Genomic DNA, 27,769 nt, shown 5'->3' with positions numbered 1-27,769 from the left:
CATGCTGCTGTTCTGGTGCTTCATGGGAGAGGACTAAGTTTTAAGCAAGATGGAAAGTCATCAGAGCATCTCAGAAGTGGAAGATTAATTTCTTCTTTTTTAGAGCGTATTTTACAGTGTTTCGACGTCAATCTACAATTATTTACGTATTGGTTACAGTCCCTGGAGCAATGTGCTCAAGGGCACTTGAGTAATTACTGGTTAGGGTGGGACTCAAACCTGAAACCCTCTCATCCTAAGAGCTCTCAAAATGTAACCCTGCTAATGTACTACCCTGAGTACTATTCTAATATGACTTTACGGTCTTAACCAATACATTATGACTTATAATAACATTGCTTGTAATAACAGGGGCCATGTCTTAACACATTTTATTTGAATTTATAGTGCCTCTAATTGCCCATCCCCTCACCTGATCCCCCACCCAGGCATCAAGAGGTACTCCTAGGCATCAAGAGGTAGGCCTATCCCCCGCCCAACTGTTTATGTTGCAGATGTAAAGCTATTGTAGGTGGGCTAACGGAGGCCAGTGGGCTAACGGAGGCCGTGTAACTGTCAATTTATGGTCACTTACCAGAAAATACCATACCACCTTATATTTATACACTATACCATAGACGCCTAAACTGCCCATGGGCACCCAGGTTCGAGTAGCGTGCGCCATTTCCCAATCCTACCTCATCTAGCTCTCTTCCTTTCTATCAATTAAGGCAAAAGCCCAAAAACGTTTAAAAAAAGTTAGAAAGAAAAGAAACATTCAACTGTACACCTAAAGGAGCTCATGTAGAATGCCCTAGTTGAGACACTTGTGTGATGAAGGTCTTCTTGCACCTGTTGTACCCCCAGAGCGCGAACCTGCGACCTCGTCAACTATATCGGTTAGGAAATGGGAGGCACAGTACGATACCGCTGGCCTAAAGGACCAGTCCCCCAGCCCAGGGGCATCGTCACTGTATGAGGCTAAGGGAGGGAGGTTTACTAACGTTCCACGCCAACTCTGCTAGTTAGCCTCCGTTACACTAGACTCGGGTGTGTGGCCAGCAAGGCATTCCTATACATTGCCTGGAGTGCCTTGCGTGTTTATGACTTCAAAGGCAAAATGTAACAATCAAGTGTTTGGGGACGCTAATTTTTTCCCTCACTACTGTTGAACTACTTTTGTTTAAATGTAAGTGTGTGTGTGTGTGTGTGTGTGTGCATGCGTGCGTGCGTGCGTGCGTGCGTGCGTGCATGCGTGTGTGCGTACTGTAAGGCTGATTGATGTAGACTCAAGTGTGTGCTATGGTCAGTGTTGGACAAGTTACTCAAAAACTGTAATGCATTACTGTTTACATGTTACTGTCTTTTCAAAATAATCCCTTACCTACAATATTAGCCTATTTAAAATGTAAGGCATTACACTACTGTTGCATTACTTTAGTTACTTTCGGCAAAATAACTGTATGCCTAAATATTTTATTACAGTGTAAATCAAGCTCAAGAGTCATGACTTTTTCACCTCCCATTCAGGAGCCAGGAGGTGTTCTTGGCAGCATGCGGACTAAAAACTACCAGGTTCAGGAATAGCTTCTTTCTGACCTACCACACTGCATACCACTAAAATCCAGGTCGTTGTAATGCAATTGTAATTGAGTTATTTAGCATTGTAACTAAGTAAATATGACATATTTTACCCTGTAATGCCTTACATTACGCCATTACAGCAAAAAATAGCCTAATGCATTAGCATTGGTGTAGGCCTAGTCTACGTAGAACGCGGATATACGGAGTATACCCACTTCTAAATTTCAGGGATTTCAGTATACCCACTTAAAATTGATTGATACATTATTTTGAATGGCACAAATATATACAGTATACCCACTTCAAAAAATGCTCCAATATACAGTATAGGCCTACCCACCATAAAAAAGTCTACTACACCACTGTGCATTAGGGCCTACTTTTGTAATGCATTACTGGCTATGGTTACTGCAATGTGCAATACTGTGTAGTAGCCTAGGTCTCTGTGTATTAGGTCTGAATGTATTATATATTTGTGTATTTTTGTAAAACGACAGACACCCTATTTCCTTAAAAAACCTACTTACAAGCATTGCAATTTGCTGAAAACAACTGACTTTTTGACCTGCACATGATGTGACACGATGATGTGAACTTTTGAGAATTGCGATTCCGATGTGAGAAATGTGCCACACATCAGAATACCGGTAACTAATGTGGATAACGCGGTTTGTTCGGGGATCCAAGCTCACGCACGCACCCTCGGAACTTTTCTTTGATTATAGTTGTTTCCGTTCGGACATGTTTATGTCACGGACCCAGTTGTCCAGCGCTCTCTGATGGAGAACGGAACCCTGCGTCAAATGAATGCTTTTTAAAAGATTGTTCATTTCATCTAGTCAACGAACAACGAGTGACATTTGTTATATTGTAGTAAATTTGATCATAGCATTATAGATCTGATATCATTCTTGCACGGCCCAGGGAACAATTCACGTTGTTGTAATTTATCACCTCAGCCCACTTGGCCAAAGCCACAAGAGAGAGACAGTAAGTTTAATCATTTGTAGTCTACTTGGGCAAATTTTGTTTTTATACTTTGTAGTTGGCATGTGATGGATAACTCGGTGGAGGTAATAGTTTTATTTACACCACACGGACCTCCAGCAGTGATGAAAGCCGTTGTGGTGGTGGCTGATGTGATCACGATTATTCTGTTCTGTGATTTACGTGCTGTTTAGTGTGATGGTATAATTCTGCTACAGTGAGGCTACTACACGTCGCTGTCTTGTTTTACTTAATTCGACAGGCGTTATAACTGAATACGAAATAGCTGTGTTGTCCAAACTAAATACCACGTCCATTTCCCGCACCTTCCCTCCCCGCAGAAATGCCAAATTCAACCACAAGATCCAAACGGTCAAGGCGGAATCGACGGACATCAAGAGAAAACTCGGCGAGGAACGAACTGGTGTCACGATCCCTAGAGAGTGCTCAGCAATGTCTGCATAATCAAGATTATGGCACGGCCTTTGTGCACTACCTCTTGGTTCTCAATGTGGAGCCCATGCTGAAAGACTTCGTAAAGGTATTTCTTAGCGATTATTTAGTCTCTGTGATGAGGATGTTGGTAAGATTTGGACTCAATGGATAGGATTTGCGCAGCTCTCTATTCCTCCATGTCAAAGCCCCCGCCTGCATGCTATAGGCTACTTTCCTGTCCGCTGCAGAAATGTCAACAAATATGGGCCGCATTCCAATATGCAGACTTCCGTCCTCCACTTGTGCTTGTGGCCTCACATTTTGCTGATGCCCCGCCTCCGGGGAGAAAACAATAAAGTCAAAGCCAAAATATTTTTGGGGGTACTGTTCTTCTTTCACCATCCCTATTGCTAATGAGGAAATTAGAATTGTGCTTTTCCAAGATATTGAATTAATTTTCTGTCCTCACTGACGTCATCATGATCATTCACAAGCAGACAAGTGAGCAAGGGAGGACGGAAGTCCGCATATTGGAATGGACCCTTACTGTATCATTGGAATGGACCCATAGACATGATTTTTAAAGTTGTGAGCGGCGTTGACAGGCCCACATACCGACGACTCGAGGTGGGGCATATTGCCCCCGCCCCATCTTTTCTGTTTGTCTAAGTCAGGAGTTCCTAAACTTTACCATGAGAAGGCCCCCCATATCACCTGGTACATTCCAGCTAAGGCCCCCCTGACATGGGCCGTGCCAAACTTTTTTTTTTCTTTTTTGCATCCCCTTTCACAACCATAGTCTATGGCTGGATCTCAAATGGCGCACTTGTGCACTTCAGGCACTATGTTTCAGTGCGTAACTAATACGGCATACACACTGAAACATGGGCACTGAAGTGCACAAGTGCACCATTTGAGATTAGGCCCTTGTCTGTAAAATTACGGCAATGGTAGGCTAATGTTCAGAGATGCAGTAAGCTTATATCACATTATAATATAGTTATTAACCATATAAGCATATTATGTAGCTTACTTTTGTTTATTTTGGTGTATTTACTATTCAATTTATTCATTTTGTTTTGCTATACTTTCCCTGCCAACCTGCCGCGGCCCCCCTAGCACCAACTCGCGGCTCCACAGGGGTGCCCAGCCCCCACTTTGAAAATCAGATACACAACCTTGCCAAGTCAAGTGTAACAAGTGAAAGTATTGACCGCTTTACTGTTTGTAAACAGATATGATGTAATTTGGCTGTATGCGCATAGTTGGAGCAAAATCGACCATGCACCATTCATTTGTATAGAAACTATCCGGGTGTTTTTTCCCGAAATAAGAAAACGGATGGTCACGATAACTTCAGATATGCATTGGGTACCACAGACATGGGCATTCCTGATGATGTCCTCAGTCTAGTAAGTAGTTTAGTGTCTTGTAGCAACAAACATCTCATGCTTCTGGAACAGCCTCTTCCCTCGCAAAATAGCATAACAAGTGTACTTTTCGGAATCTCTATTTTTGATAAACGTACACGCTTCAGGACGGCAGGTCTTCTTTTTTAGGTTCTGCACTGTCTGTTTGTGTGTGTGTGTGTGTGTGTGTGTGTGTGTGTGTGTGTGTGTGTGTGTGTGTGTGTGTGTGTGTGTGTGTATGTGTGTGTGCGTGTGTGTGCGTGTGTGTGTGTGTGTGTGTGTGTGTGTGTGTGTGTGTGTGTGTGTGTTCACAGCCAGTTTTACATACAGCCAGAGATGGTCTATGGGGTAGTAACGAGAAGGGAATCTCGCGTCTTTTTCCGGGTGGTACTGTCCACTAAGTGGCGCCATCCAGACAGCGCAGAGGAGCGCCAAGGAGCGCACAGGCTGTTAGAATGAAATGGGGTCCCATGGAGCTCAACCACAGATGCTGCCATTGCTTTGGGAAAGAATTGGTATCATCGTTTCATTTTATTTTTCCCAAAGGCAGGATAAATTATCCTTTCAAACAGCAGTTAGTTTGAATGTTTAAACTCGCTAGATCTTTGTACATACACACACTGCGTTTGGATTGGTCGGACGGCTGCATTGCTGTGATCTCGATTGCCGTAAAGCAATTTTGTTAGCAAGATGCTAGCGGAGCCTGACTCATAAATGCCAAAGCTGTAAGAAATCAGAAGGACATAACTCCCAGGTTATTGTACATTTCATTTAAATCCACATTGGTTTCTCAGAACTTACAGTAATATTGTCAAGTTTCAGCTGGCAGCGAGCACAATTGTCAGTTATTAGCGCCAGCCTTATATGGGCTCTGCTGTCTCGACAGCGCTCCCTAGGTGAACTGCATGCACGGGTTGGAGAGCGAGATTGGACACTGTATGTAAACCCACTGTGATACAGCATTCCCACTAACCATTTTACCCATGCCTGCAGTTCACCTAGTGACTGCTGTCGAGAGAGTGCAGCCCATTCATTCTGAATAGAGTCTGCACTCCTCCGTTGGCGCCCCTAGAGTGCAGTACCACTTGGAAGAGTGAAGTCTCTCGTAATACCTTTAAAACCTCTCTGGTGTGTTTGAGTCAACGGTGCACACGCATTCAGTGAGGACTTCGATTCTGAACGCAAGGCAAGCCAACCATGCCAACAAATAATTTTGGCCAATGTGGTGATACTACCACATGCTGGCGCTTTAGAGATTTTATATTAATTTATACTTTATATTAATTTATACTTTATATTAATAATATGCCTCAATTTGGTAAGCATCTTTAATCCCAATCAAAGCATGATGATTTCAAGAGCCACATCCTATACTATGGTACAGTGGTAACAGTATAAAAAAAACACTTTGATATGGTTGCGTATGTGTTTGTGTCATAAGCATTTTCAATAAAGACTTGCAAGCCTTATTATCTTAGTCCATGCATCCCACCTTTTCTCATTTGATATTTTAATATATGTATGTTGCGTTTCAGGAATCCTTCAGGTTCACTCTATTCAAATGGGCAGAGGAGCTGGATTCACTTGGTCGTATTCAGGACCTTTTTGACTGTTATGAACAAGCTTTGGAGTTGTTTCCTGTGGATGAGGTCATCCTGAATAGCATGGGAGAACAACTCTTCAGGTAACTTGAAACTTGTTTTCTCTACACTTTGGAGGACATGTGTAGCAATGTGGTACCTAAGTCTCCGCCCCTTCCGGGCAGCTAATGGGGCTTAGAAAGTCAAAAATTTAACTGGGATGTAATGGACTGATGAAACCTATTTTCAGATCCACCTCGCATTCCCCCTAGATCAGTGTTTCCCAACCAGGGGTACGTGTACCACTAGGGGTACGCGAGCACACTGCAGGGGGTACTTGGAAAATTTTAATTTTAACAAACATATGGAGCTTAGTTACATTGGGATGGAGAAAGCGATATAGAACTTGACTTAGGGGGTACTCATGGCACAATGAAAAGGCTTGGGGGTACACAAGACAAAAAAGGTTGGGAAACATTGCCCTAGATCACTAATGCCGTACCTCAGAATTAATGATAACCAATGGTGTGATGATTGTCAACTTCACTTGTCAAGCGATTTGTGAGATGTGTGCGTGCATAAATATGTAATTATTTGGACTACACAACAGAAGTGGCATGTGTAGCGAAGGGGAGTAGAGTTGCCCAGCTGGGACTCGAACCCAGACCCTCTGGGGTAGTAAACCGGGGTTCTGACCGCTACACCAAAGAGCCAGGCTCGTTGGCATGTTAGTCAGAACACACCCACAACCCTAGTGATGGTCACTCCATCACAGCATGTCTGAAGTGCAGCCACTTCAGCTGTGTTGCAGCGGTAGGGCTGGCCGTGCACCGTCAGCCTCGGTTCACGTCAAATACGTGAAGCGCACATTGTAGTCTCTTACCCAATTTAACACAAACCTAAAATAACCTATCTTGCCTGCCGGTTTTACGATGTCAGTGTTTTACAGTACTACTTAGTTAGAGAGGTGGAGAGAACGTCTAGGTGTGTTCCTTGTTACTCATGCATTAAGCATACTGTGTTTTACATTGACAGAAACTCTTTCTCCTTTTTTTGACCTATTCAGAATGGGTTTTAGAGACGAGGCAGCTGGCCATTTTCATAAAGCACTGAAGCTGAAACCTGACTTCCCGGAGGCCAAGGAGAATTTCTATCGGGTTGCCAACTGGCTCGTGGAGCGATGGCACTTTCTAATGCTTAATGACCGCGGGCGAAATCACAAGTACCAACTAGCCATCCAGAAGGCTGTGCATGGGGGCTGCAGCACAGTGCTGGACATTGGCACAGGCACTGGCATATTAGGGTGAGCGCGAATTATATTATTTAAATGGCTGTTTAAATCAGGAGCTATGTTTGTAAAATATTTAAAATATCATGTGCTATTTTAACTATTTTAACCTTTTGGAACTTTTAAATTGACAAAATTCCGTCATAATGAACAAGTCTCTAGTTAGTTGATGTTGTAGTGTTGCATTTTTTATGCAGAATGTGTGCTAAAAAGGCTGGAGCAGCAGAGGTCTACGCATGTGAGCTCTCTAAGACAATGTATGAGCTGGCTTGTGAGGTGGTTGCTGCCAATAACATGGAAGGAAGCATCAAATTGCTGCATATGAAATCTCTGGAAATGGAAATTCCTAAAGACATTCCTAAGAGGTAAGTTTGGAAATTTGAATTCACAAAAAGAAAGCAAGGCATGTTAACACAGTACCATATTGAAAACCTCACAATGTTGACAGCGTTTGAATGCTTTACTATTTCGTAGCATATTGGAAGGAAATGCTGAAATAAACCGGGAAAAACTCTGGGCTACACAATTTTATTTGATTCATATCTGTATACAATAAAAGTAAAACAAGACCCAGGGCAGTACATATGATGCATGGCTTTGGGCCTAGTCTAAACACTACTCACAGGAGGGCTAACCACAGGGATGAGGCTTCTCTAGTTCTCCTTTTTACTAAAAGTATTACATCAAATATTCATTCTGGAAGACGGTTATTGTAATCGCACAACTTTGCAATGCACTCAGTAAAGAACATTGACATAATCAAAGAACCTGTTCAAGTGTCGTATCTTTTGTTTCTTTTTAGAGTATCATTGGTTGTTACGGAAACTGTAGACGCTGGGCTGTTTGGTGAAGGCATCATTGAGACTTTAATACACGCGTGGAATCATCTTCTTCTACCACCTCAGGTAAATCTTACCCTAATCTTACTACATAGTGCATGGTGTTCTTTCAGATTCGTCCAGGTTTCCTCTCAAGTCTTTCCAGAATATTTTGTTGAAGAACCTGGCAAAATTAGAATGTACTCTGATGCCTTTTGAAATGAATGGCTTTCAAAAGTATACTGCCCGTTAATAGGGCAGTCATGGGTGAGCGGTTAGGGCGTCAGACTTGCATCCAAGAGGTTGCCGGTTCGACTCCCGACCCGCCAGGTTGGTGGGGGGAGTAATCAACCAGTGCTCTCCCCCATCCTCCTCCATGACTGAGGTACCCTGAGCATGGTACCGTCCCACCGCACTGCTCCCCATGGGGCGCCACTGAGGGCTGCCCCCTTGCACGGGTGAGGCATAAATGCAATTTCGTTGTGTGCAGTGTGTAGTATTCACTTGTGTGCTGTGGAGTGCTGTGTCACAATGACAATGGGAGTTGAAGTTTCCAAATGGGCTTTCACTTTCACTTCACTAATAGTAAAAGTTAAAACCTATACAAAGGGAACCACAGACCCAAACACCTTACAAGGATATGGGTCACTTCAATAATCTATTATCAGCAAATAAGTCAACATACCACAATTAATGTATGACATGAAGGCATAAGGCACAGATTCACCATTCTCTGGCACAACAGCACAAACACAAACCAGGGCCTCGCAGAGGTTTTCTAAGGGCGGTAAAGCGTCGCGGAACGGACGCAATTTTTACCGGCGTCGGTGAAAATACATTAAAACATATCTGTCCTTACACATCAACCGGCGGTAGTCGGGCGTCAGCAGCACGGGAGCTGGCTCCACGCCGCACTGCATTTGGAAAATAGAACTCGAGCGTATTTTTCACGCCGGCGGTGTCTCATTCAAATGAACGGCAAAGTAGCACGCTAGCTTTGGCTCGTTTGGGGGGGGGTTGAACAGGACTGGCCGCGCATTGAGTTCAAATTGAGGAACTAAATGTGTTTTAATGCCCCACGTCCAGTTGCTTCCAAGTAAACTATTTGAATATAAAGAAACACCTGGATCAGGGGTCATTTTTACAGCCATATCTTCTGAATATGTGACAGTCTTGCCCTATGGGGACAATTAGTCTTTCTAAGAAGAAAGCGGATCACTCACCCAACGCAATGTCAAAAGTACTGTTCTGTACAATCTTTACCATTTGAACTTTTGAAATTTGATGGCAGTACAGTTCTTAAGTCCTTCCTTATGTCCAATAACTAGCAAAGCATTGGTGAGACTTTTATGTTTTGATGAATCCATGAAACTTGAGACGTGACGTGATCAGGAAGTGCATGGTTAGATACTCTTCTGTTATAACAATCAAATGTGTTGCGATGAAATGCCACGATGAAATATCCAAATCATGACTTTGTAAGTTTTTGATCATAAGCTGTGTGACTTCTGTTCAGCACAGTTACCAAAAGCACACATGACATGCATTAGAGTGTTAATGATGTTATAGTCCGATTTGAAATGCCATTTTTAGTATTTTATCATTAACATGCTGTTGAGGGTTATATGCTATGCTCTTTCAGTAATTTATTGACCTAGAAAAGAGCTTCAAAACAATTTCTGTGTGACCGAAGTTGACTGTAATAATAGAGGATGAATGCAAGGTGTACTGCTTTCTCAGTCTATTTTTCCTACTGGTGCCAGATTTGTGCAAATACAGTGTTGGGGTTCTACCTTCTCACTAAAAAGGCACACCACGTTTAATTAATATCAGTCCCTGCCAAGCCCTAAAGAATCTGATTTCACACGGATTGACCCCAAAATCTCTTGCAGAATTCACAGGATTCGCCTGTGAATCCCTCTGAGACTGGCCGTGTCATTCCTGCTGGAGCCACCGTCTTTGGAATGGCTGTGGAATGCCAGGAGATAAGGCGACACCACAGGTAAGACTAAATCAGGCAAAATATGGCCAGCAACTGGCTTACCAGCAGTGTGAGAGATGCTGTATTAAAATCAAAGTTTCAGATTTAAAATGTCATGATGCTTGTATGGGTGTTGGGTTGCTTCAGCCATGAAAGTCGTGGATGCCATGTAGCAGCCTTGTGGTGTAACTTTATTGTTTTGTGTCATGCAGGCTTTGTGTCTCTGCTGTGGGTGGCCTAGCTCTGGATGGAGTGGGTGAAATTCACAGTCCTGTAAGCTGTTCAGTAGATGCAGATGACTCCACGGAGCCCTACACAACAGAGAGACTTAGTCGTCTGCCTGGAGGATACTTGCCCCTCACTGACCCATTTCGAGCACTTGACATTGATTTCAATGACCCTCAGGTACAGTGAACAGCTTAAGTATACGGTGCACAAATAGGCACATTTTTAATCCATTTATGCTGGATGCTGCGTAATGCAGCATTGACCCTAGCACCGGAAGCACATTTTTCCATACACTGTGATGCTGGAAAGACCCGACTATATGGTCTGATGATCAAGCTTCCGGTTATTGGTGTTCGAGGGCGCGTTATCGGTCTAGGGCCTTCTTTTAACCTTCTTCTGGGCAGTAGGCAGGAGATTGTCAACAGAGTTCCCGCTCATTTTTAAAGTCTTACAGATAGTTTAATGGTTTGGTTGGAATGATGACCTGCTGCAAACGTCACTATGGCTTTGCGCTGCTGCTCTTCTAGACATGTGTTTATGTTCTGCTGAACCTGCGGTGCTTTTTAGACATGATTGGCTATTCGTGGGTCTGTGAAAACTTTTTTTTTTAAATGCATAGGCTCAGTGAACGTCTCATTTAATCGTAGAGAAAATGTATATAACGTATAAAATCGAAATAAAAAAATCGCCCAGTCCAAACTGGTATAATGGGTGTTTTTCAGGGGGTTATACCTTTATTTGACAGTTGGAGATGGTGACAGTAAGCGAGTGAGAGAGAGAGAGAGATCAGGAAGGATTGGTAAATGACCTCAGGCCAGAAACGAACCCGGGTCCTCTGCATGACAATGCAGTGCCCAAACGTTTGAGCCATGGCAGGGCCGTATTGTGTTTTTTTTTAACCTAGTCATAACATGATACTGCTAAGTAGTAGGCACTGCTGTGCTAGAAAGCCTTAGCTACCCTTGATGTTGCAAAATATTAAACATAAGCCACTGCTACTGACCTTCTCTAGTATTGTTAGTATTGTTCACTGGCCAATCCACTCCACACTGCTGAGCTGCAACGGCATCTTGTTGATGAGCAGACCGGCATATCACGTCGTATCTCGTCCAGCAGGTGGGGTGGTTGCTTTATGAGCTGCAGTGGTTTCAAGCAAAGTAGCTTCTGCTTGGCCTCCAAGACGTAGCTGTCAGCCGTAGAGGTCTTGAAAGGTTGCCTCTTTTGTGCTGTCAAATTGAGGGTTTGGGCCATGCAGATATGCCCAGGTGTCTCTCCACAGCGTTTATGGAGTTCAGAGCATTGCCACTCGTTATGGCTAGCATCAGCTTGTCTATTTCGTATTCCTGATGAATGCTGGCAATGCACGAAGACACCTTTGCTGTGGTGTGGGTGGCTTGAAGCTCGGACATGTCAAGTCGATATTTCAATATAACTCCCAGTCCGCAGTCATGAAATAAGCAAAACTCTCCTTATCAGTCGTGAGCGCAAGCTTTTCTCCACGTAGTATCTCCCATAGTACGGTCTTGGTGGAGTCGTACAGCTTCGCAATTTCCCCAGCCATGGTCCTGGGGCAGGGAATAAAATAAAATAGTGATACCCAATACAGGTTTGAATATCAAGAGCTGCCTAATATTCATGACGTTTAATTTTGTAACATTTAAATTGTATTCGAATATCTAAGCCCTAGTACATGCATGTATACTATCTGATTTATGGCCATTGCATGTCAGAACCTTATGGCACTCACAAAAAGTAAAAGGCATCTTTGTGTTGTGCACGACAAGTAATAACGACTTCTTAAATGTCTGTTTTCAGGATTCTTGATATTTTTTTAAACAGTAGCAGCATTAGCCTGCTTCTGAAGCACTGTGGACCAAGGCAGCTCTTTTGTCTCCCATTAGTGCTTAAAAAACATGCACATTACCCATATGACATGCCAATATGGCTCAAAACACTCTTTGTTCTGGACTAAAAATGCTTTCAACAGCAGTTAGATCCTATCACTGCCTCTTTAACATGTTTTGGGCTTGCACCCATATAGAAGAAGTAGTTTGATTCTATGATTCTATGAAATTATTCATTATTTTAACTCCCTTAGGAGCTGGAGGGTCTGTGCTCCAGAGAGGTAAGCCGACTGACCTTGAAGGTAACCCAGGAGGGCATATTGGATGCCCTTGCTGTGTGGTTCCAGCTGCATTTGGATGAGGACAACAGCCTCTCTACTGCTCCGCATGAGAAAACGTGTTGGGAGCAGGCCATCTACCCCATTCAAGGCCCACAAGGTGAGACACCTCGTACACTGCCAATACAGCATTCTAAAACTAGAAACGCACTCAGAGAGACCTCCGCCAAGGAAGCTGTTTGATAGAACATTTGACTATGTTGCACCCTATTTATTCCAAGTCTTTCTTGCCTCTTTTTTTGTGGAGTTAGAAACTGGAATGTTAAAATCTGCCCTATCCCGCAATAGTGCAGAATCTTTTTAAAAATCCTGGTTCCGGATCGTGATTCGGATCACCACCAAAATGTAATCACTTGTTCCTTTTGTCATTCCCACCAACTCCATAGACTTTCATCCTAATCTGTTCAGAACTTTTTGAGTTATCCTGCTGACAGACAGACAGACAGACAGACAGACAGACAGACAGACAGACAGACAGACAGACAGACAGACAGACAGACAGACAGACAGACAGACAGACAGACTGACTGACTGACTGACTGACTGACTGACTGACTGACTGACTGACTGACTGACTGACAAACCAACGTGACCGTAAACATAACCTCCATGGCGGAGGTAATGAGTGCATTGCATTGTATATGTGCTTCTACCTAGGAAACAATGTTGTGTGTAAACCATAACATCTGGGGCCTATCCCATCAAATCCATTAAGCACTAATCCCCATTTACTTTGTTTAACCTTGATGTATTTAAACAGAGGTCTGTTCCTTTAGTCTTGCTAACATCAATGTTGCCTGAGTTACTTTGGCAACATATGATTCTGCCCTAACCTGCTCTATTCCAGGTTAACTACCAAGGCCATTTTTTGTATAGCACATGCCATACAAAAAAGCAGTTCAATGAGCTTCACGTATATAAAATCATTTAAAAAAATGTCAGCAGGTAAGATAGAATTTGAAACATAAAAATGAAAAAACATACTAAGCCATCGTCATTTTCACCGGAAACACTCACGTGGAACTGTGCAGTCTTTCTATTACTATTGCCCCCAGCAATTTTGCCGGTATTGCGCCGAACGCATGCGCCTACGTGCAGTATCCAACGCGGCAAAATTGACATGAAATACACTCGACAACGTGTTTGTGCACAAAACACGCCTATCCCGCTGCAAGCTCATCAAGGGCCTAACAGAGAAGCCATTCAGACCTAATGCTATTCTACCTTGTTACAATAGATGCTCATGAAGAAGCCGGAACCTTAGAAGGTGAAGGTAACTATTATGATGAAGGCTTTGATAAGGTTTCCTGTTTCCTGTCACTGTCACATTAATTGACACAGGCGTCATCAAGGGAATTTCTATCAAGCCTCCTCCCTCTGAACCATCATGACCGCCAACATTCAATTTCTTCCCTGTGCGTGGTGGCAAGTGCCCTACCATTGTCTGTGACACTATTTAGTGTTCATGAAATTATTATAGGGCATGAATATGTATCTATATCCCCAGAGGTTTTTGTTGCACACACACTAAGAAGACGCACACGTACACAGTGCCAGAGTGTGAGCAGATGTTATTCCTTGAGGATTTCGACTTTGAATGCCTCAAGCTTCATTTGCCTTCAGCTCAGATCCCACTTTCATTGTCTCTTTGTGGGAAGGCAAAGATTCTTGTTCTGTGCCAGATTGAGTTTTCAGCGTCATGCATAAAGTTCCTGAAGATTATCATCTCAGGATTTGTCTATCAAAGTTGCATAGTTAAATAAGATGTCCCCCTCACTACATGATGTGAAATGATATTTTCAATAACCTATATATCTTTAGATTATTTTTGAAAACACAGTTTTGTGCAGAAAAGCGTTTTACTCTGTCCGACATCGTTTCAATAATGAGAATGTGTGTTAATGTGGGCTTTGAATTAGGGCTGGGTGATAATGTATCTCAATCTCAATCTGTCAAAAAAAGGTCAACACCAAAAAAATGCCCCACACGTTGGATCACCTTAAACTTTTATCATGGCATTTGCTGTGGCATTCTTTTGATTAATCTGCAATTCCTCAAGATTTTTGGCGATCCAGTGCTGTATTCATTTTTTATCAAGATCTTGCATTGATGATGGCACACGCCTGAATGGTGTCTGACCGCTGCACAGAGCCTTATCTAGCACATCCCAAAGATTCTCCATGGTATTTCATTCTTGAATTTACACAAAATCAAGGTCCTTGTTCGTGGTAATGTGTAAAGTGTATTTATTTTCTCAAAGTCGTAAATTCCATCATTTTAATCATATTTAAACATGAATAAAACATGGTTGTATGTTTTCTGTTATGCAGACTGTGAAGTAAAACCTGGCGATACACTCCTTGTGGAAGTCTCCTGCAATGATGCTTATCTGAGGCTGTGCTGTGTGGCAGTGGTGAAAGATGGATGTGTGCTCCGTCTAGACAGCTGGGAAGGAGGAGACATCTGGGGCTCTGACTCTGCCTCTACCCCTGAGGTGGAGCTTTGTAGCGCTCTGGCTGGCCTGCAGACAGATCGTGAGGGGCCTACTGAGGCCTTTATGTTGGAGTGCTCTGAGCTTGCCCTGGTTAACAACACAAATTACCATGAAAACTTCCAGGCAGCTATGGATAAACTACTGACTCGACTCCAGGAATCTCGCACTGGGCCTCAGATCATTCAGCAAGCTTTAGAACCTCTTTATGTGTTAGACGTAAGTGAGGGCTTCTCCCTAATATCCCTCATGGCTGCCAAGTTGGGTTTAAATTCAACAGCTGGATCTGAATCAGCCTGTGCTCTTGTTCGAGCATATAGCTCAGTGGAAAAAGAGCAGCACCAGACTATCTTGCGTCTCCTGGCTCAAGGGAACGGTGTGCCTATGGAGGCACTTGAATTCTGGCTCAATCATGTGGAGGACGATTCTGCTGTATTTCAGAGGCCTTCCACTGAAAAACTATGGAGTGCAATCGTTCTGGACTGTGTGGAGACCTGTGGACTACTGAGACAAAAGCTCATGGAAAAAGCTACACTGGCTAGGTAATCATGTAGCCTTTGACATTGAACTTTTTTTCTGAAATAGGGTCATTCCATGTCAAATCTCCAAAAGAAACGGCATGAGCAGGTGTGTGAAGGTATATGTTCAATATTTAGAAATAGAAAGCCTATTGTTGTCATTATACACAGTATAAAGAGACTTTAACCCTCCCTACGAGGTGCACACAGTCTTTGATAGATAAACACAGCCCTTAGTGCAAGTATGCATTCAGAATTGTGACAGCTTTGAGGAAGAAGCTGTCCTTCAGTCTACTGGTTCTGACTGGTATATGAAATGTCTTTGAAGTTCCACTCCCATAGTCCTTCAAACATGCTAGGGTTAGGAGTATGTTAGGGTAACAATGCAGTCATATTGGAAGAGTAGAATGCTCAAGCCAATTCAGGACCTTAAAAATTGTGATGAAAAGCACACATGGGGAAACTTTTACGAGATTTTAACCCCTGAAAATTTGACGGCCCTAACAATTCTGTACATACAGCTACTTTGAAAACTCTGATTTAAACAGGTCAAGGGGTAGGTGAGAAAATATTTGTTAAAGACATGACTATACAGAGTTAGGAATTTGGCACTTTTCTGATTGGGAAGTGTGTGAACCAGAACCACCTGGGACTTTTTTCAGCCAAATCTGAAATGGTCGTGCGGGATCATTCTGGGATTTGGTGTGGATTGAACCAAATATATTACCGGTATATGAAAAGAATTGCATTATAATCCCTGTTCATTTTGTCTGTTTTCTTTTCGGTTTCTGTTATGGTTTATTTCTAATTATGAAATTAATCACAGGTACTCTACATTTTTGTTGCATTCTGTGTTCAGCATTCTGCCAGTTTTCTGAACATGACAAGTTCAGATCCTGGTTTGTGTATCTATCAGCATGTGGTGGAGGGAAGTTTATTCAGAAACTTGACAAATATTATCAGGCTAGTAATTCTAAACCTTTAGTCAACTTTTATGCTTAGATTCTCTTACCATAGGTTGCGTCGATGATTACATTCTCATAAACCACGATGTCACTAAAGAGCAAGCAGAATGAACTTCGTTTGCATGGTTCAAAAATATGGTCCTAAGAGATTATCCTTTTTGCCAACCAAACAAATTACTTTAAAACATAAAACACAATGTTTCATTGTAACTTCCCAGGTGTCTGTTGGAGAATGGCGGACATATATTCCCAGAGCGCATTGTGGTCTATGGGAAGTTGGTGGAATCTGACATGCTGCTCCAGGAGAGTGCCGTCCAGGGCAGAGAGCCAACACTGGGCTTCAACATCGCACCTTTCATCAACCAGTTCACAGTATGTTTAGTTATCAATTCACATTTTTGTCAATCTTTACAGTACAGTACAAGAAACAGTACAGTACAGGCCAAAAGTTTGGACTGACCTTCTCATTTAATTAATTGTCTTTATTTTTGTGGCTATTTATAGAACATACGTACATTTTCAGGGAGGACATCACAACTGTGGATGAACACATGTATAATTATGTGCTTACCAAAAAAATGAAAATATACAGCTCCAGGCCTTTTTATTAGAATACCATGAAAAAGTTGATTTATTTCCATAATTCCATCAATACTGTTAAACTGTCATGGATTGTAGATTCATGGCCCAGTTTTTTAACTATTCCAATCATTATTTTTTTTCTTTTTATATACGTTGGCCTTCCAGCTCAAAAAAACCATGAATTGGGGAATTCGCATTATTAGAATATTGTTATAAAATCACATTTTTCTTCATCAAAATTCGGGTCACATTAAATCAGTTGAATTTTGGTACTTTCTACATAACATGCAATGGTCAATACTTGGTTAGGACATTCTCTGTCTTCATGATGGCCATGATGCGTTTAACATTGAAGTCAATGGCAAAAACAGTGCATGGGAGTTATGGAAGCCCAGATATCCTTGATGCTTTGCTGTCAGCCGTTCTTGTGTGTTGACCTGGTGCCCCACACTTCACTCTTCAATATACCCTGTAGATTTCCATGCCACGTTTTGGTGTTAACTCACCAGTTTAATTCTAACTCAACAGAAATAAAACCCCATTCATTTTCAATGGGGTTTCATTTCTGGTTATTTAGAATTAAACTGGTGATTAGTGCCAAAACGTGGCATGGAAATCTACAGGGTATATTGAAGAGTGAAGTGTGGGACACCAGGTCAGCTATACAAAAACAGCTGACGGCAAAGCATCAAGGATATCTGGCCTTCCATTACTCCCATGCACTGTTTCTGCCATTGACTTCAATGTTAAACGCATCATGGCCGTTATTATTAATAATATTAAGACAGAGAGAGTCCTAACCAAGTATTGAACATTGCATGTTGTGTAGAAAGTACCAAAGTTCAACTAATTTGATGTGCACTGATGTGAAACAAATTTTGATGAAGAAAATTGTGATTTTATTACAATATTCTAATGATGTGAATTCCCCAATTCATGTTTTTTTTGAGCTGGAAGACCAAAATGTGTAAAAACTAGGGGTGGGCATAGATTAATTTTTTTAATCTAGATTAATCTCACTGTAATTATTAAATTAATCTAGATTAATCTAGATTAATCTATATCAAAATCGCTCATTCAGAATAGGCATGCTAGCAAAATAATGCCGAAAAAAACCTTGGGGTTTCTTAAGACAGATGTCGCAATTAGACCAGAGCTCATCTTTTTTTTCCAAAATGCATCTCATCTTCAAAAAATGGTTATGTTGACATTTGGTGATGAAAAAAAAATCACAACAATATGTGTAAAGTGTGTCCAATATATTAGGAAGCATTTACAGTTATAAGATGCTGAAATTTCAAAATGAACAGTGCTATACATTGTAGAGGCAAATACAGATAAATCTATCAAACATTTAGGCTATTTAAACAAAATTACCTCAACAATTCAGCATTTCTAAGAGAGAGAGAGAGAGAGAGAGAGAGAGAGAGAATCTGCCACTGACTGTTAAAAGGAGCAGCGGCTCCTTTAAGAGAGGGAGGAGCTCTCAGTAGGCACAGCAGCCCTCAGCAGAGCCAGGCTACTAGTGGGGTCGTGGGCCTATGCAATTTTTCTCAGTCATTTCAAATTGGTGTTAAAGTTTGGTTTTCACTTCCAAGTTGAAGTTTAGGGTCTATAGAACAATTTGGGTTCGAGTGTCAAACACACAGATAACAAAATGGCCTGCGGGGGGCGCTCTAAAATATATTAACTGCTATAACTTTTTATTAGTTTAACCAAATTTAACATATGAGGTATGCATGGACTCCGCATTAAGAGGAGGAGCTGGTGAGCCAAGTATTTGGTAACCAGATTAAAGATACACTATGTAATAAACACACCTTTAGCCCATGGACAGCAAAATTCAGGTTTTTTAAGATAAAGGGTGGAAATGCCCTCCAAGTTGCAATGAAACATCATTTAATGTTACAAGTTATTGTAAATAAAGCCTGGGATATCATTCAACTTGATTTGTTCAGAATATCCCTGAAGCACAAAGACACCTGGGATACCTATACGCAAATATGGCTGCACAAAGCCTATGTGATATTTAGGACCCAACTTGCAACTTTGAGTTTATAAATTTAGGATCATGAGTATCAACTTTTTTTTTTTCAATCAAGTCATAGGGCCTATTCTATTCACACATAAAATCACAAAAAAATGTTACATCTGGAAGAAAATAATAATAATGATAATAATAATAATAATAATAATATGACTGCATTTCCGGAGAGACAATGCTATTAGTATGCTTGCGGCTTATGCACACACACACACACACACACACACACACACACAGCTGTTGTATACACACACAGAGCCCAAAAACACCCCCAGTATTTTAAACCCCCCTTCTCCCACACACCTTGCTGAGGGAGTCATGGTGGTGGGGTAACCCCCCAGTTCCCCAGCAGGAGAGAGGAACATTTATTCCAGTTAATCCGTGCTGATGTAGCCTTTGAAAAAGTGTCCAGACAAGACAGCAGCCCCACAATATCATTATTCCTCACTACTCACTACTCACTATCATTATCATTCCTCATTCCTACTACTAATGTCATCAGCATAGGCGGTCAATTTGCAAAGAGATCTGAGGTCTGAGTATGTGAGTGTCTGTGTGTGTGTGTGTGTTTGTCTGTCTGTGCGAGAGAGAGAGAGAGAGGTGTGTGTGTGTGTGTGTGTTTGTGAGTGTGTGTGTGTTTGTGTGTGCGAGAGAGAGAGAGAGAGGTGTGTGTGTGTGCAGATGCTTCAGGTGCCTTTCAGCAATGGGTGGGTAGGGAGAAGTAAGGGTGGGATTCGAACCTGCAACCCTCTGACGGACCAACACCCTACCCAGTAGGCCACTGCCACTTACTGTATAGAGTGGCCACAGCAGCATATTAGGCCACGGTTGCCCAGGTCTCAGCAGAGGTCTAAAGTTCTACAAGGCTGCATGTGTGTGTGTGTGTGTGTGTGTGTGTGTGTGTGTGTGTGTGTGGTGTGTGTGTGTGTGTGTGTGTGTGTGTGTGTGTGTGTGTGTGTGTGGTATATGAATAAAGATTCTAAAGGTGACAATTTGGCAGTCAATAGCTGAGTAATATGTGCAGCCTTGTTTTTACGCTGTCAAATCTCCAAAAGTTTTGCAGATTGTCAGATGATATTGACACACAAATGGCACAACCCTGCTTCATGTTAAAGCTGAGATCACTTTTCTAGGCCAAGTGGTTCAGTCAAAAAATTGACATATTCAGGCCTATGCGCTGAGCTGTTCACACATTTCTTTTTTTTTCTAAGTGAAAACTGGGGGTCGCATCATAGGGATTTTAAACCTGCTCTCTCTGAAATTTTTTTAAGAGTTTGCTTATGATCTTCGCACAGTTTGTATTCAGAGCCAAGACCTCTCTGACAATGCCTTTACCTTGTTGATACCTAGTCAAAAAGTGCACATGCAATTTCCAAGACTGACCACTGAATGTTTTTGTATCTGTTCTCTGTCATAGTTATTGTAGAGTGGAGTATTGGAATAAATGTTAGCCCAATGGTCTTTTATTTGTTTTTTGAATGCAGGAAAAAATGATGTTCCCCTAGTATTCCATCATCATCTTCATTATTATTTATTATTATTTATTATTATTTATTATTATTTATTATTATTTATTATTATTTATTTACTTTCTTCCAGATATGACGTTTTAAGTTGTGAATGAAATGATGGCTTGATTGAAAAAAGCTGGTACTCATGATCCTAAATTCATAAACTCAAAGTTGCAAGTTGGGTGCTAAATATCACATAGGCTTTATGCAGCCATATTTGTGTATAGGTATCCTAAGTATCTGTGTGCTTCAGGGATATTCTGAACAAATCAAGTTAAGTGATAACCCAGGCTTTATTTACAATAACTTGTAACAATAAATTATGTTTCATTGCAACTTTGAGGGCATTTCCACCCTTTATCTTAAAAAAAGCACGGATTTAGCTGTACATTGGCTAAATGTGTGTTTATTACATAGTGTGTTTTTAATCTGGCAACCAAATACTTAGCTCACCAGTTTCTCCTCTTCATGCTGAATCCATACATACCTCATATGTTAAATTTGGTTTAACTAATCAAAAGTTATAGCAGTTTATATATTTTAGAGCGCCCCCCGCAGGCCATTTTGTTATCTGTGTGTTTGACACTCGAACTCAAATTGTTCTATAGACCCTAAACTTCAACTTGGAAGTGAAAACCAAACTTTAACACCAATTTGAAATGACTGAGCCTAATACGACTCCACTATACTCGCTATCTAGAACATGCAGCACTGGCACACGGCGATTTGGCCTAAACCTGACAGTTGTTTTCAGTCTCAGAACGCCAGAGGAGTTACAACTGGAAATGAATTCAGTTGGCAAAAAAAAAAAAAATCAAGCGCGACAACCGCGAGGATTATTACCGTTTGATATGAGAACATCTCACTGAGTGGCAAATGTGCGCGATTGCAACACAAACATTCAGTGAGAGTAGATAGGCCTATTGACAGTTTCAGTTTGACAATCTTCAAAATGCATATCACACGGAATGTTTTGCAATTATGGCACATTCAAGATTTCTGGAAGTTGTTTAGGCTATGTGTTCCTGTCCATGCAATGAGTGAGGAAATGTAGGCTATGTCGGGCTGGTAGCCTACTCACACATAATGTATCTCTATGTTCACCTTAAACAATAATGTCTCTTTAGTCTACCACTTATGAAAAAGCACTCAAACAACACCTACCACGACAGAGGGATTAATGTTTTCAGCATGCAAACACTTCATATTTAGTAGGTCTGCTGAAGCAGCAGGTGGAGAGGAGAAACGACTGGAGCGCAGTCTGAAAGCGTCTGTCAATTAAACGCTATTGTGACGTGCATACCCAAATTCCAAATCTATATTTTGAGAATAGATTAACGTGCGATATTTTCTTTATCGCACGACAAGAGTCTCACATTATCGCAGCACGTTAACGCCGATAACGGCCCACCACTAGTAAAAATAAACAATTTAATGATTGGAATAGTTAAAACACTGGGCCATGAATCTACAATCCATGACAGTTTAACATTATTGATGGAATTATGGAAATAAATCAACTTTTTCATGGTATTCTAATAAAAAGGCCTGGAGCTGTATATAAAAAATAAAAACAATTATTAAAAAAATATAAAAAAATGCCAAACAGTGACATCAACACACCAAAACTGAGGACCTCACACGTTTCAACAAGCTTATTTTTCCTGTCTATTTTCAAGTAAAAATACACAGTCAGTCAAGTCAATCTTAATAATAATAATAATAACTTGGTTTTATATAGCGCCTTTCATGGAACACAAGGTAATTGACACAAGCAATACAAGAAAGATTTTCTTGATCTGATAATGGGTCACTTGGTCAAACATTGCTGGTTATCTAGGTGAGACAGTGGTACAAAAAGTAAAATTGAAAGTGAAAAACCCTGCCACAGATTCCCTCCAACACAGGTTTGACCTCTCCAAGTAACTGGCTGTGACTCAATATCAGATCAAGAAAATGTCTGTAAGATGCTTGGCAAGTGTTTAAAACTTGGTTTTAGGTCTCAAAATTCTAGTTCTACAATTCTAGTGAGTTATTGGAAGACTTTAATGTTCAATTGAGATTGACATGACTGACTGGGCATTTTTACTTGAAAATAGACAAACAATAAGCTTATTGAAATGTGTGGGGCCATCAGTTGTGCCGTATTGATGTCAGGTGGATAGACAGACATAAGATGTGCTCTGATCTTCATGCACACATCAATAGATCAGCACATTCTGATGTAACCAATACTGCACAGAAATGACACGTTTTCATCTTTATTGAACACAACATGTAAACATTCACAGTGCAAGGTGGGAAAAGTATGTAAACCCATTGACTAAGGACTACTCAAAAAATAATTGGAGTCTTGGGTAAAACTTTGTGATGAGATTAGATTACAGTAGTTGGTAACAGCTGCCCTGGGCCTGCCTTATAAAAATAATAGTTTTGAGTTGGCTGAAACAGACAAGTCCCAACAGTACGGTAGGCTACTACTGAATAATTGCCAATTATTCTATCCAGAACACCTCTAATTCAGTCAGGTTACTTATGTCTTCTATAGACAGCCGGGTTCAATTAAATTCATTAATTTGTAATGATGGTAAGATCTCTAGATTGGTATGGCTATTTCAAAACATTGTGCCGGTACTTGTTTTTTACATGAACTCCTTGTTGAATTTGAATCATTACAGTCAAATCACTGTCCTGTTTGAAACTCCAAACTCTGCTCAGCTTTAACTTTGTGACTGACACTTGAACATTCTTTTGAAAAATCTGCTGATATTTGGAAAAAAATAGTAAGGTCTTCAACTTCAATTTTTGTAGTACATTTGCTAGTCACAGAAGGTAATCCAAGGCACTTTCCTTTTAGAAAAAGTTTAAAAGCCTGTACAATATCACGTGAAATTGTATCTGTAGGATTCGGAAGCCTTTCTCGTTCTTTCTGTGTGTCGTATTTGTGCTCTAATTTCAAACAGACACCCAAGGGATGGCCTTTTGTTTAAACAGATGTTGTCTTTGAAGTGCTCAGTGTAGGGCACTTCTCCAAATGCTACTGGTTGTCATCGTGGGAGAGTGTCACTGTGCTCAGCATAGGACACCCTCTACCTGCATCTATCAGCATGCATTGCATTAGTCACATCAAAAGCCTCTGCCGTCTTGAATGCACCTACTGCTGACAGCTTCTTTGTTCTCTTTGCAGAGAGGAACATGCTTTTGTGCTGCTTGATTACCCATCCTGCTTGCTAGACAGCAGTCCATACAGTCCTGATATGACTGCATACTGCAAACACGTCCTAAATATTCAGATTGTGTAGGTACTAAATGTTCCTAGGTCACTGGGTGTAATCCGGTTAAAATACTGAAAATATGTTATCAAATAGACAAAAGTCTCACAGTGTAGTGCAGTCTACACAAATGGTGCAAAATCTAGCACTTGTCTGCTTGAATTAGCATAGATACAATGGCAATTGATTATCCTCTGACCAACAGGTGCCTATCCATGTCTTTCTGGATCTTTCCACTCTGGACTGCACAGATCTCAGTGAGCCTGCAGAACTCTTCAGTCTAGATCTTATGAACGCGCACAACAATTACCCCTCTAGGGACCTGATGGTGAGTAAGAGTTTCTACATGCCGTTTTTGGTAAATTTCATCATATAAGCTGCATATGAGTAGTATAGGAAATAACCTGTTATGGGAAAATGATGAGTTATCTAGCTCCTGCCAAAGCCTGTAGTCTAATGAACAAAATTTCAGCACTCCCTTGGTTAACACCTTAACTAAACCGGTTTGGGGGTGTGGGTAGCTGCCCAATCACAATACGTGCACAACTTTGCTGGCATTTTGGAGGACATTGAGGAAGGGAGAGGAACTTGAATACTTCACTTTCAGCTAAACCTTGGAATTAGGTGCACCCAAATGGCTGCCTATTATCAAATGGACTCCTGGGCTGAATCTCAAATGGTGCACTTGTGCACTTTAGTGTTCATGTTTCAGTGCGCATGCCGTATTAGTTACGCACTGAAACATAGTGCCCGAAGTGCACAAGTGCACCATTTGAGATTCAGCCTTGGTCTCTTATGTGATGGAGACAAATAATAGCCCGGGCTTTTATATGGTATTTTACAGTTATTCTTTCACACTTTTCATTCTCATGAAGAATTATTTTACGAGAACAGAGGCAGCGTGTATGGTGCATTTGGATAGAAGCCACGCTTCCTCTTTCGAATCCCACACACACCAGGCCTCCTGGTTCCGTTATGGAGATATGGAGCTGTCTGGAAGTTTCCAAACATCTACAGTAAATAATAATTCAATCTTCATGTGAGTTTTATCAAGTATCAAAGCCCACAATGTTTTGCTCAAATGAAATTGCTCCAAGTCTGTCTATTAAAATATGATGTTGAATAGTTTTAAAAGCAGAAATCAATAAATAGAGTTGGGCATGTGTTCCCTTACCTTCCAGATGTTAAAAACGCATGCTCCATCAGATACAGCTGCATCCTCAATAGCTCTAAGCTTATGTGGCCTATAGGCAAACTGAAATTGGACAATATCAGACTGAGTCTTCTTTAAAATGTCATTAACAAATCTTTCAAAAGCCTGAAATCATTCTGGACTTTGGGGCACGTTATCTTGGGTACTATAACAACAACAAAGGGTGGATCATCACTCATCACTCAGTCCTTCAAAAACTGTATTACCCCAAAACCACGAAGTTTCAAACAAGCAATCCACCTACGTGTTATGAGTGGTAGTGTACTGTAATGAATAAATTAAAAACAGCATATGTTGTGCATGCAAAAAAATGGCCCATAGGAAGTCGTTTCATGGATATAACCAAACCGAATATACTCGACAGAGCTCCAAATGACACACGTTACAGGGGTGAGAAGAACATGTAATAATGTGAAATTAAGGGCCCAATGTAAAAAAAACCCTTTTCTCCTTTAATCATTAAGATCACCTGATTAAGATGGTTGAATCAAATTTTGTGGCACAGTTTTTACTTTCTGAATCCAAGATTGAATAAAAAGTGTGATGAATTCAACATCAGAAAATGTAACTTGCTTTGCAACCTCTTTTGAATGATTTTCCATGTGTCTATGAAACACAGGTGCAGGTAACTTGCTCAGGCAGACTGACAGCCATCCCCTTCTGGTATCAGATTCACTTGGATGATGAGTGGGGCGTCAGCACCTTCAGTAAGGATTCACATTGGAAGCAAGCTGCTGTAGTTTTACAGGAACCCCTGCATGTTACTGTTGGGGACTGGGTTCGGCTAACTATCCAACTCCACAAGAGCAGCCTGTCTATCACTGCCACCAGAGAAGAAGACAAGCCTATAAACATGGATGCAAGTCAGAGTGAGGACGTTGTTAGGATGGACCCTGCAAATGAAGAAGCAAGTGGAGTGCATGATTAATTGGAAGTATGCTCAGCAATTTGGAAACCACTTGCTCTTGATTGACCTCACTTTGTATAGGACCTAATAAGGACAAGAGGCTTAGAAATAAACAAAAAGGAAGGCATCCTTTGTATTACGCAATGAAGGGTTCATTAAATCTGTGTAGTACCTCACAAACGCTGACACCCATGGGGAGACACTGTCTTACGAAAACGTATTCGCTAACCTGCCTTGACTCACATATGAACTTAACTACCTTCCAATTCCTAACCCATAGAGTTCAATATGATATACACATAAGTTTTCTTTTTTATTTTCCACTGGCTGTGCGACCCTGGCTGCGCACAACTCAATCTCTGATTGTTGGAAACCACTGTCGGTCAAAAAATTAGCTCACGGGGTTGGCTGCCAGTGTCTTGCCCTTCCTCACAACACCATGTTAATATATTTTTAAAAACCCATGTATAACCTTTTGCAGCTATTACAGCCCCAAATCATTTGGGAACGCTGTCCACAAGATTGAGAAGTGTATTTATAGGAATTTTTGGCCATTCTTCAAAAAGGGCATTGGTGAGTCCACCAACGGAGTTCTCTGGAGTGAGGAATCAATATTTTCCATGTGCAGTGTTTCCCATACATTGAGGAAACTGCCATAGTTTAAATTTGGCCACCATAGTTTCCGAAAATGTAAATGAAACTGTTTTTTTAAACGATATCCGTTTTTTTAAAAGCGATTTTAAAAACGATTTCCTTCGAATTTTCCTCCTGGAGTGAATACATCCTATAGAGAAATCCATGAGTGCTTGAAAGACAGAGAGATCAAACGCCTAGTCAAGTTGTTGTAGTTAACATGGGTTTGGGAGCAATAAAAAACCTTCAGAGAAGGGACAGTTGGGATGAGTTTAGTGACACTCCCCAGGCTTTGTTTTACAGTTGTATATTGATGAGTTAGGCGACAGGCCTTCATTGACACTGCAGAGGAGACATCGGGCTGCATATAGAAATGAATGTGAATGTAGACATAAATGTTTAAAATATGTTGTTCAGCCCTTTTACTGGGAGGAATTATGAAAAACTGGCCCTGTGACCAGCACCCCTAGAATGTATACGCCGGTGTGTGTGGGGAAAAAGGCATAGCCTATTCTCTTAGACCCTTTTTGTCTGTGCGTTAACAATTTCACAGTGCTCCTAAATTCTTATCTGCACTCCTGTTTTGTTAATTTTTTTAATTGCATAGACCCCTGCATGAGGGACGAATGAAAGTGTGTTGTAAACAGAAATGATTCACTGTACTGCATTTTTTTAAATATATATAGACAACAATGTACCACTATACATGTCATGGGTAAAATCTTATGTAATTTCTGAAAATATAAATGGCTGAAATGTATGCCTGTAGTTTCTCCATGCGCCAATATCATACTGTACTCATTGTTTTGCAGTTTTGTATTATGGCGCTTGAAATTCCATGAATGGAACGTTGAATGCTTCTCGATACATTTTTAGCAATTCCATGCTCCCAACCTTGTAGGAAGAGTTTGTAGCGGGCCTATTCCTCTTCCAACATGATTGTGTATCAGTGCACAAAGCATGGTCCATAAAGACATAGATGACTGTTGTGGATGAACTTGACTGACCTGCACAGAGTCCTAACCTGAACCCAATAGAACAAATTTGGAATGAATTAGAGCGGAGACTGAGAGCCAGGCCTTCTCAACACAAACACAAACCTCAATGTGTGACCTCACCAATGCACTTTTGGGAAAAAAAATAATCCTATAACCACACTCCT

At 41.1% G+C, this 27,769-nt stretch overlaps 1 protein-coding gene across 1 annotated transcript; it reads left to right on the top strand.

Annotated features, from left to right (window-relative positions):
* Positions 1-2,336: 2,336 nt before the first annotated feature.
* prmt9 (protein arginine methyltransferase 9) lies at positions 2,337-26,620 on the top strand. Its single transcript, XM_063218219.1, has 13 exons — positions 2,337-2,553; positions 2,892-3,091; positions 5,930-6,078; positions 7,041-7,277; positions 7,460-7,627; positions 8,065-8,167; positions 9,973-10,082; positions 10,274-10,466; positions 12,388-12,571; positions 14,802-15,504; positions 16,664-16,817; positions 24,060-24,182; positions 25,687-26,620. The coding sequence occupies exons 2-13, from the start codon at positions 2,894-2,896 to the stop codon at positions 25,993-25,995; spliced, it is 2,631 nt and encodes an 876-aa protein (XP_063074289.1). The 5' UTR covers positions 2,337-2,553; positions 2,892-2,893; the 3' UTR covers positions 25,996-26,620.
* The last annotated feature ends 1,149 nt before the right edge of the window (positions 26,621-27,769 follow it).

Source organism: Engraulis encrasicolus, chromosome 16 (assembly GCF_034702125.1).
Source record: "Engraulis encrasicolus isolate BLACKSEA-1 chromosome 16, IST_EnEncr_1.0, whole genome shotgun sequence".
Lineage (NCBI taxonomy): Eukaryota > Metazoa > Chordata > Actinopteri > Clupeiformes > Engraulidae > Engraulis > Engraulis encrasicolus.
The sequence above is the reverse complement of the archived record's forward strand: the minus strand, read 5'-3'. Positions and strand labels throughout refer to the sequence as shown.

What these genes read in the sequence shown, in the direction of transcription:
- prmt9 (XM_063218219.1), top strand. Translation starts at nt 2,894, where the DNA reads ATGCCAAATTCAACCACAAGATCCAAACGGTCAAGGCGGAATCGACGG. An exon ending in CCTAAAGACATTCCTAAGAG is followed by an intron (nt 7,628 to 8,064) that starts GTAAGTTTGGAA and finishes GTTTCTTTTTAG; the next exon opens with AGTATCATTGGTTGTTACGG. An exon ending in GAGATAAGGCGACACCACAG is followed by an intron (nt 10,083 to 10,273) that starts GTAAGACTAAAT and finishes TGTGTCATGCAG; the next exon opens with GCTTTGTGTCTCTGCTGTGG.